Source organism: Trypanosoma cruzi, genomic scaffold, assembly GCF_000209065.1.
Source record: "Trypanosoma cruzi strain CL Brener 1047053517141 genomic scaffold, whole genome shotgun sequence".
NCBI lineage: Eukaryota > Euglenozoa > Kinetoplastea > Trypanosomatida > Trypanosomatidae > Trypanosoma > Trypanosoma cruzi.
The window spans coordinates 127,388-136,607 of record NW_001849482.1 but is presented as its reverse complement, the minus strand read 5'-3'; the positions used below and the strand labels follow the sequence as shown (position 1 = coordinate 136,607).

At 48.0% G+C, this 9,220-nt stretch overlaps 4 protein-coding genes across 4 annotated transcripts, besides 31 other annotated features; all 4 read right to left on the bottom strand.

Moving 5' to 3' along the window:
- Window positions 1-1,738, bottom strand: Tc00.1047053511571.49 (nucleoside phosphatase, putative; the record flags this gene model as incomplete). The annotated part of the gene is made up of 1 exon (XM_800776.1): window positions 1-1,738. A coding segment is annotated over one exon (1,738 nt), but the record flags the coding sequence as incomplete, so codon positions are not given.
- Window positions 1-6,168: a sequence feature (heterozygous, Esmeraldo-like haplotype).
- Window positions 1,974-2,002: a microsatellite.
- Window positions 2,316-2,341: a microsatellite.
- Window positions 2,342-2,371: a microsatellite.
- Window positions 2,477-2,510: a microsatellite.
- Window positions 2,676-2,704: a microsatellite.
- Window positions 2,708-3,769, bottom strand: Tc00.1047053511571.40 (hypothetical protein, conserved; the record flags this gene model as incomplete). Its single annotated transcript, XM_800775.1, has 1 exon — window positions 2,708-3,769. The coding sequence occupies one exon, from the start codon at window positions 3,767-3,769 to the stop codon at window positions 2,708-2,710; it is 1,062 nt and encodes a 353-aa protein (XP_805868.1).
- Window positions 3,886-3,910: a microsatellite.
- Window positions 4,232-4,288: a sequence feature (A-rich).
- Window positions 4,496-4,627: a sequence feature (T-rich).
- Window positions 4,792-4,828: a microsatellite.
- Window positions 4,972-5,084: a sequence feature (T-rich).
- Window positions 5,225-5,245: a microsatellite.
- Window positions 5,598-5,623: a microsatellite.
- Window positions 5,773-5,799: a microsatellite.
- Window positions 5,947-5,985: a sequence feature (A-rich).
- Window positions 5,993-6,033: a microsatellite.
- Window positions 6,169-6,581: a sequence feature (areas merged during assembly that could not be assigned to a particular haplotype. This can correspond to areas where the two haplotypes were merged or to regions with more than two copies in the genome that were merged during assembly.).
- Window positions 6,228-6,299: a microsatellite.
- Window positions 6,352-6,406: a sequence feature (GA-rich).
- Window positions 6,527-6,549: a sequence feature (AT_rich).
- Window positions 6,551-6,578: a microsatellite.
- Window positions 6,582-9,220: a sequence feature (heterozygous, Esmeraldo-like haplotype).
- Window positions 6,775-6,798: a microsatellite.
- On the bottom strand, window positions 6,827-7,720 carry Tc00.1047053511571.20 (hypothetical protein, conserved; the record flags this gene model as incomplete). Its single annotated transcript, XM_800774.1, has 1 exon — window positions 6,827-7,720. The coding sequence occupies one exon, from the start codon at window positions 7,718-7,720 to the stop codon at window positions 6,827-6,829; it is 894 nt and encodes a 297-aa protein (XP_805867.1).
- Window positions 7,757-7,835: a sequence feature (A-rich).
- Window positions 7,896-7,928: a sequence feature (AT_rich).
- Window positions 8,062-8,109: a microsatellite.
- Window positions 8,128-8,161: a microsatellite.
- Window positions 8,210-8,238: a sequence feature (AT_rich).
- Window positions 8,293-8,331: a sequence feature (AT_rich).
- Window positions 8,488-8,539: a microsatellite.
- Window positions 8,594-8,618: a microsatellite.
- On the bottom strand, window positions 8,685-9,220 carry Tc00.1047053511571.10 (ATP-dependent DEAD/H RNA helicase, putative; the record flags this gene model as incomplete). The annotated part of the gene is made up of 1 exon (XM_800773.1): window positions 8,685-9,220. A coding segment is annotated over one exon (536 nt), but the record flags the coding sequence as incomplete, so codon positions are not given.

Sequence of the window (9,220 nt, the reverse complement as noted above, 5' to 3'; positions counted from 1 at the left end):
TCTTCGTGTCGTTTTGTTCAAGGAGTTCCCGCACAGACTTCATGGAACGGCACACTTGACTAGCAATATCCAATACATCCTGCACACGGATGACCTCATCTTTTATGTATGGCTTTAGGCGGTCGTAGTAAAAGGAGAAGGCATACACAGGGACCATTGGCACGGCTGAAATATCCGGCTGAAAGACACCATTGAATCCACAGGAATTACTGCCGCACGGTTGATGTTTCCGAACGACGTGACGGCGGAAAAGCGCCGAGCATTCCTCCATCGATGGCACCTTACCACCGTCCCTCGTATTAGAAATGCCTGTTTCCGTGTGAACGTATCCTTTTGGAAAACAGGGGAAGGCATCAACGGCCACGTCAGCAGAAGCACCGGGAGTCGCATCCGTTCCTGTGGCAATTTTATTCGCCGCTTGGACCTTGGAGTTCGCACCGGTGTTGTTCGCTGCCACGGCCTGGAGGAGTTGTTCCTTAGCAGCGTGCAATCCATTGCCCTCGTAACTATGCTGGTACACCACAAAAGAACGACCATTCACCTTAAGTGCATATGAGAACTCGGCATAAGCTTCAATGGCTTTGGGATCACTGGGGTGCATGACAATTTGGGTCGATCCGCCGCCAAGATCAAGAATAGTGGCCGTGTTGTTGTCCCCATTCAATGCGCCAAGGAGATAATTAACGGTGAGCCATGCGAGCGGCCCCTCTTCCCATCCCTCAAGAATGCGTACGGAGTCCAACTCCGACTGCATCCAAAATGGTCCACGCGCAAAGAGGCGACGTACGACATCCAGTACAGCCTCTGCACGCTCACGACCAATGCGCCGGAGCCCCGCCGTTGCTTTCATCTCAATTGGTACACATGCATGCAACGACTCCGGGATGTATGCCTTCGCGGCCTCAAGCAGGGGTGAAAGGGATGCGACTGCATCATTGGGGTTGGCAAGACTCGACAGGGGCTCATAGTTCTCAACAAAAAGCTCATCGTCCAGACGCAGAAATGACGCCAGTGAGGGTCTTGTGCCGTTCCAGCTGAAATTGCCCGCATGCGGGGTTGATGTTAAGTTGTAACGAAACACATGCACCCGGCTGCCGGTGCTCCCGGCGTCAAACACAATACTGTAGCGTCGCATCGCGTTGTTACAATTTGTTAAAAGTTCGGTTTTGTTCGGCGCGGCATCCTCCCATTCGTCAAATTCCTTCGCGATGGCCGCAAAAACATCGGCCGTCTGCCGCCGCCCCACGTCGCTGCTCCTGTTGACGACGGCGATGGCGTCCATGTAAAGCTGACGCTCCTTTGTAAGGCGGTCGAGCTGAAGCGCCAACGTCACCGCGCCACGACCGTTTTCTTTCAGCAGCTCCAACTCCTTCTTGCACTCCTCGACGGACTGCAGCATGAGGGTGTTGCGGTTCCGCATCAGCCCAAGCTCCATCTCCAACTTCTTTTTTGTCTCCTGGGCAATTTCAAGAGCCATACGTGCGGTGGTCTGGCCGTTCTTCAGCAGCTGCTTCTGCGCCTGGCACTCCTGAAAGCGCCTCGTCATGGAGTGGATGATGCGGTCGGTCAAATCCAACTTCTCCCGCCCGCGCGCGTCCATCGAAAACTTTCCAACGGTGTACGCCGTGATGTACACAACCGTCACTAGAAAGAGGCAGAGCAGCGCAAAGGTGAGGCTGATGCAGGGGCGCCTCAACCGTCTGCTGCGTGCCATGCTCTGCTTCATCGCTGCACCCATAACACACACACGCACGCAAATATTACAAGGGAAAATGAATTCCGCGCCACCGAACTCCGCCGTGATAATGTGAGCTTCCACCGGCACCACACAAAAAGAGCAACGGATGGGGAAAGAAGAGCGTCGTGCGGCAGGAAATGCACGAAGCGCAAGAAGAGACACACACACAAAGATGCAGCAAAAAAGAAAAACAAAAAAACAACCTCCTTAAAGTCAAAAGGGGTGAGCGCACGAGAAACAAACAAACAAACAAACAAAAAAACAGGAACAGTAAGGGCGGCATGCGCACAAAAGTAAACAACGCACACACACAGAGACGGGAGGCGGTGAGTGAGTGGGGGCGGAGCGGGATGAATGAGGCAAAGTAAAGTGCGTCCATCTCTCACTCTCTCTACCGCCAGCACTTGAAGGGATGCCCCGCACACACACAAGAAAAAAAAAAAAAAAGCAAATAACAAAACAAAACACGACCGAAAACCACCGCAATGTGGATTCGCATTGGCCCCCGCTTCCCCTCTCCCTTTTACAACTCCACACACCACCACCTCCTCCCTTTTTGCCTTCTCTCTCTCCCTCCTTCTTTTCTTTTCTTTTCTTTTTTTTCCCCTTTTCGTCTTTCTACTCCTTCTTCTTATGTTTCATCCGCTATAAACAAAAAAATATTTTTGCAGCTTCACCGCCCTTTTATTCCATTTTGAATGCATTACGTCTGTTCCGCCCCGCCGTGGCCGCCACCGCAAAAAAAAAAAAAAAAAAAAAAAAAAAAGAAAAATCACCTGCATATCGAAGCAACACCAGTGTGGAAGAGGAATTCGCTTTCGGGACGTGAGCCAAACTAAAGGGTGCGGGGGGCAGCGCCAAAGTAAAGCATATCAAAAGGAAAAATAAAGGTAAATCAAAATAAATGGCAAAGAAAAACAAAAGAAAAGCCATGATCATATATATGTATATATATATATATATATACACTTACTTCTTTGAAGAGGGAGAATTCGACTGCAGCTGCGCGGAATTCGTGGCTGGCCCTTTAGGTGACTCTTTAAAGCGGCTGGACGTTTGGAATTCACGGCTGCCGCTGGTGAAAGAGCCGGTACAACCACGGACGTGGATTTGTCGATCAATCTGAGTCTCCATCGCCAGCTCCGCCGCGGACGCCAACTCTGACACTGTGGCTGTTGTCTCCAGCAGCTCCTGATGGATGCCTTCTAAGGAGTGTCGGTTGCTGCGACGCTCACATTCCGCATGTGAAATTCGCTGCTCAAGCTCCTGTCGCCTCAGCTTGTATCGTTCCCCTCGCTCAAAAGCCTCACGTTGTAATCCCTCTACAAAGGCGACCTCATGCTTCAGATACTGAAGCATCTCCTGCGGGTCGCTCGCCGGATCCGCGTGCTCAGCGGTTTCGCTCCGAAACGAGTGCTGCTCAGCCGGCGCGATGGCATCTGCGGCAGCAGAATTTGAATCCCCATCCGCCTCTGAGCATCCCTCGTGCGACACGCGAAGGCCCTCGTTGCATCTTGTCTGAGTTTGAAGACTATCCACAAGCTCCTGTAATTGCTGCAGCGAAGAAGACTGCTCTAACAAAAGATTCTCAAAATTTTGTCGTTGAGTTTGCAGCTGCTGCAGCCGATTCGTTAACGCTGTCAGGGTCTCTTCCTCCTCACGTTGCACGCACTTTGATAATTTGGAGCTGCTCAGTTTAAGTTTAAGAAGCTTTTGCTCCTGTTCCGCCTTCATCGCCTCCTCCTTGTGCAGCTGAGTCTCTAGCCGTGCCTTCTGCTCCCGTACGGCGTTGACACGGCGTGTGAGATGATTTGCAATACTCTCGCCCTCCTTTTCCGCCGCCTCGTACGTTTCCCGCAGACCCTCCCGCTGTTTTGTCAACTCCTCACGGGCGCGGAGAACGGCGCTCTTCAGCATGAGGTTCTCCGTCTCCAGTTCCTTCACGGCACTCTCTAATTCCTCACGCGACATGGCGTTCGCTGCCGTCTCCGCCTCGCTGGCCACAGAATCCAAATCCAAATATGGCAACATTTCCTCGCTGTGGTTTCCCAGCCCACGGCGACCGCTGTGCAGCCTCTCGAACCGTCTGCCGGATGATGGAAACGGATAGGCCTCAGACGGCGCGAGGGAAGGCGACGTGGTGCCGTCACCACCACCACCACCACCACCACCGGCGCTGGCGACAGCGGCCGTTCCCAAGGGTGAAACGTGATGATGACGAGGCGGTGGTGTGCGCAGAAGGCTGCAGCGCAGATGGACGGAGGGCCGCGCCGAATGCCCTCCCACTCCAAGGCCGGCGCTGGAGTTGCTGCGGCTGAAAATGGGGAGTTGGCTCACGGGTGCCGTGCCGCCGCTTTTCCTCGGAGTGATCTGCATGGAACTGCGGTGTGCGGAGACTGCGGGCACAATAAAAATACAGCCGCCCCTACCCAAAGGAATATAAAAATCCGCACAAAATAATGCCGTGCCCTGTACCCCCTCCTTCACCTCCCCCTTTTTTTTTTTCTTTTTTGTATTTATTTATTTCTATTTTCTTCTCCTTTCTTTTCTGCGTGTGTACTAACGCAGCTTGTTGCGGCCCCCCCCACAGAGAGAGACGAAGTACTAATTTTATACGAATGCCTCACTTCTTGTGTTGACTACTCGTCCTAATGTTGATATATCCCTGTCCCCCCTCTCCGCCCTCCTCCACTCCCTGTCCGGGTCCTCCTGCACAAACGGTCCGTGTGTTAAGCTACACAAAAGTGGGGTGGGGGGAACAAACATACAAACACACATAAAAAAAAGAAAAAAGAAAGGAAAGACAAGACAAGACACAAAGAACAATAACATAAAACAGAAGGACAAACACAATAAAATTAACAATAATAATAATAATAAAAAGAAAAAGCCATGCAGTCAAAGACCAGTTGGTAATAGGAAAACAACCATGCCGTGGGTGATGCACGTCAATTGCAATACTCATAACAATAAAAACAAAACAAAATCCAACGGCACACAAACACACACATGCACGTAAGATCGTCCGCTGTAAGCCCATAACCATAAAGACGTCTCTCTCTCTCTCTCTCCCTCTCTCTCTCTTTCTCTTCCCAAAATAGTAAAAGAGGGAGAAAGAAAGTGTGTGTATGTGTGTGTGTTTAAGTGTAAATGAACAGTAAGAGATAAGAGAGTCTCTTGATCACTTTAATAGCCACGGCAGGATACACTCAAAAACAAAGAGGGCATGAAGTAAAAGGGGGGAGAAAAGGATATAAGGTGAGGAGAGAGAGAGAGAGAGAAACAAATGAAAAACAAAAAAACAAAAAATTTAAGAAAATAAATGAGAAAAACAAAAGAAAACAAACGCCGTCGCCCTCCCAGAGCAACAGCGACAATTAGGATGGCAATGCAACACCTGATAAACACGGAGGAACAGGCACCGCTGCGTTCCCTCACACCCCACCACCACTTCTCCTCCCCTCTTCTCCACTGCCACCACACGTGTTTTTTTTTTTTTTTTTTTTTGACTCCCGCAAATCCCCCGCTCCCTCACCGCCCGTGTGGTGCGTGAATATGGCTGGTGGCTCCCTCGACTCGCCGACAGAGGAGGTGTGTGTGTGTGTGTGTGGGGACTGAGGCGCAATAAATTCCTACTTTTAAAAGAAGAATAATCCCCTTTTAAAAAAACAAACAAACAAAAAGAAGAAAGACAAAGGACTTCGGCGTACATTCCTCCTACCGGCTGCACAAGCCAATTCTAATGCCCTCGTAAAGAAAAACAATAAATCGGATTAATTTTGGCAAGTGAAATGGGACCTTCAAAAAACGTTACGCATTTAAGCAGAAAGAAGAATTCACATTCAGCAGCAGAAGGAAAAAACAAACAAACAAACAAACAAACAAGAACAACAAAATGATACAATATATATATATATGCAAATATAAATATATTAGAAGTGGACTCACTGCTCTTCTTTACATACAAAAATGGTTCAATTGCCAAAGATGATCGATTATCGTTCTCACTCTCTCACCCACACACACACTCTCTCTGTGTGTATGTATGTATGTATTTATGTGGATTTGTTTGGTTTTCGTTCCAGCACGCCTCCCGTACGCACCCAGTCGAGCGATGTATGCATGTATCCTTCCTCGCGCCTGCACCCACTCCACCACCACACTACAATACAATACGCCATCCCTGTTACTCTCACAGATGGATGTACTCTTTTTTTTCTTTTTTTCTTTTTTTTCCTCTTCATTTTCCTCAAACTCTCTCTCTTTCTCTTTCTCTCTCTCTCTCCCTCCCTTTCCCCTGTTCTCCTCCTCCAATAAAGCCCAACAATGAAGATAATAAGGGGAAAGCATGCAAACAAAGTAAATTTAAGCACAAACAAGCAACACACATCCTCATCCTCAACATCATCATCGCCCACCTTTATTGACAACACCGACGCCCATGTCCCAATGTTCTTGTTAATTGCTCCCCCCTAATATACACCCACAGTCTGTCTCTCTCTCTCTCTGTCTCTGTCTCTCTCTCTGTCTCTCTGTCTCTGTCTCTCTCTCTGTCTCCCTCCTTATTCGGTGTTGTTTTTTTATTTATTTCTTCCCTTCGTTAAGTGCTAATTTTTTCCTTTTCCCTCTATTTCTTCTTCTCTTCCTCTTCCTCCTTCTCCTCCTTCTCTCTATGCATCTCGACTCGCTAATTTTTTTTTTTGTTTTTTTTTTTACTGGGTTTTCCGCTACTCTGATAGTTTCTCTCGGTGATACACGGCATATGGCACAGATAAAGTAATAACTGTCATATATAAATATATAAATATATAGAAAAAAAAAAAAAAAAAAAAAAAAAAAACGGAAAATTTACAGGAAAAACAATAAACAATAACAATGTTGGTGGCAGTAACATCCTCCTTACATCATAATCCACTGAAAATGAGCTCAAACTAAAAAAATTCACACGGGGAACAGACACCTGCCTGCTTTTGTGTCCCCGTTGGTAAAATCCACATTCAACGCCTACTCCACCACCCTTCCTCTCTCTCTCTCTCTTTTTTTTTTTTTTTTTTTTTTTTCGTGTTTCCTTTTGCGTTGCTCGTCCCACTACGAGGGGTACGGTGGGGGCGGCTGCATATGACTGGTCGACTTCGACTTAACTGAGGTGCTGATGTATGTATAGTTGCCAGCGCCTCCAGTGCCCAAAATTTGACTTCCCCCGATGACGTTGTTCATAGAGTGTGGAATTTCATACGGACTGAAACTGGATTTCTTCGGTATTTGCGCGTCGGCCAGCCCGCCCACCTGTGCCAAGGAGCTTCCAAGAAAATGAGGTTGTGATTGCGGAAGCGCTGCGGGTGGCAGTGCGTAACGTGGTGGCTGGGAGATGGATGAGGTTAGGCTTGGCGGTGTGTACGGCGGTGTGGGCTTCGTGATGGGACGCAGCATGAAAACCCCGTGTGTGTTGCGGAGAAGAATTGGGTCCTGCTGTACGGCAGGCATTGGGGGGACATAATGCGCCGCCAACGGTGACAGTTCCACCGGCACCTCGGAGAGGGGAGGGGTTGTGGCCACAGCCTCCGCAAAAGACGGTGGCGGCTTTGTAGTTTGTGAGACACATGACGCGTAATTGAAAGGACTGCCTCCCGCCGGTGCTGGTGAGCCATAAATGGGCGGTGCCATGTGGCTTGCACGCAAAGTAGGGGCCTCTACCTTCTCCACGGCAAAGCTGCCGGAAGGTCGCTCCACATCATCTGCCGCGTCACTGCAGTGTATTCGGTGGCTCAGCTCATCCAACAGCCGAATCAACTCCTTTTCGTCATCCTCGTTATTTTCAGTATCCTCCAGAACCGCCACAAACGGAGAGTTTGTGAAGGTGGATACAACCGAATATTTATGGCTATTTGCTGCGCTCGTATCCATTTCCCCGTTACCTACCGCCCCGTCACTCGGCTGAAGGACCATCACATCCCGGAGCTGCTCCAACAGGTGTTCCGCCATCACTGCCCCCACTCACCGCTCCTTTACCCCTTTCAATTCTGTCTTTTTTTTTTTTCTTTTTGTTGTTTGTGTCTTTTGTGGGCAAATGTTTCCTTTTTTTTTCTTTTTTTTGTTTAAAATTCCCCCCCCTCCCCGCCCTCCCTTTTATTTCTTTTTATAAATTTTTCGTCCGCTCTTATATATATATTTTTTCTTTAAAATTATTTTTCTTGTGCTCGCTTGCTTTGCGTTGTACGTTTCCTATATATATATATTTTGCCGCCCTACCACCAGCTCTCACTTCCTATTGCGTCGTGAATAAATAATTAAATGTATACTTATACTTATATGTTGTCAGCAACGTATGTATGTATATGTATATATTTATGTATGTATGTGTTTATGTATGTGTTTTATCCGAAATAAAGAAACAAAAACAAAAACAAAAAACAACAACCAAAAGGAGGAGATGTTTTTATGTCTTCCTTTTTCCCAATCACAAGTTTTTGGTTAATTTATATATAAATATTTATATATTTGGTTTTCTTTTCCCCTTTGTTTTGACTTTTTGGCTACACTCAATGCCCTCTGCCTTATTTTATTAGTAATATATATATATTATATTATATATTGGCTTTTTTTTCTTGTTTGGCTTCTGTTCTTTAACGTTCCTTCGGTTGCGTTCATCACGGCAGCAACAGAGAGAGAGAGAGAGGAAAGAAGAAGAAAAGAAATGCGTGCTGACCATCACGCAGCAGGGAACGGAAGAACAAGCAAGTGAAGTGTCGGTATATATATATGTATATATACGTATAGATGCACATGTACACATGTATGTATGGATGTGGATTAAAGGAACTTCCCCCCACATTCTCCCCGCCACACATACATACAATATATATATATATATATATATATACGGGTTTATGCATAAAGATGTGGGTGATCATGGCGTGACGCAGGAATGAGCATAATTTGAAACCGACTATTTCTCCTTGCGTGGGGTGGGCCGCTTGATTGTCAAGACATGGCCGTATCCCCGGACATATCGACGCTCTTCTGGTTTTATTGACTTTGCGCTGCCATACACGCGCCAGTCTTTGCCCGCGACACGTGCGTGGTCTTTGTACTTTGGACGCTCCGTCGCCGCTCTGCCATGGAGCTCAATGTCATGAATAATTGCAAGCACATCTTCCGGCAACGCGGTACCCTGCTGTTTTGCGATGAAGCGGGCAATCAGCGGGGCACGATTGTCGCCGGCGAGAATAAACGTGTGCGCCGTTCCTCGACGGCCGGCGCGTCCCGTGCGGCCGACACGATGCACATACGCGTCGGAGTCGCCTGGAAGATCATAGTTGATGACGTGGTCAAGCTCGGGCACATCAAGACCACGGGCCACAACGTCCGTGGCGCAAAGAACCCGAATGTTGCCCTCCCTGAAACCATGCAGGATGCCCTCTCGCTTGTTTTGCTTCATCCCTCCATGTAAGCACCGAATTAAATCTGGTGGCGCACGCAGTG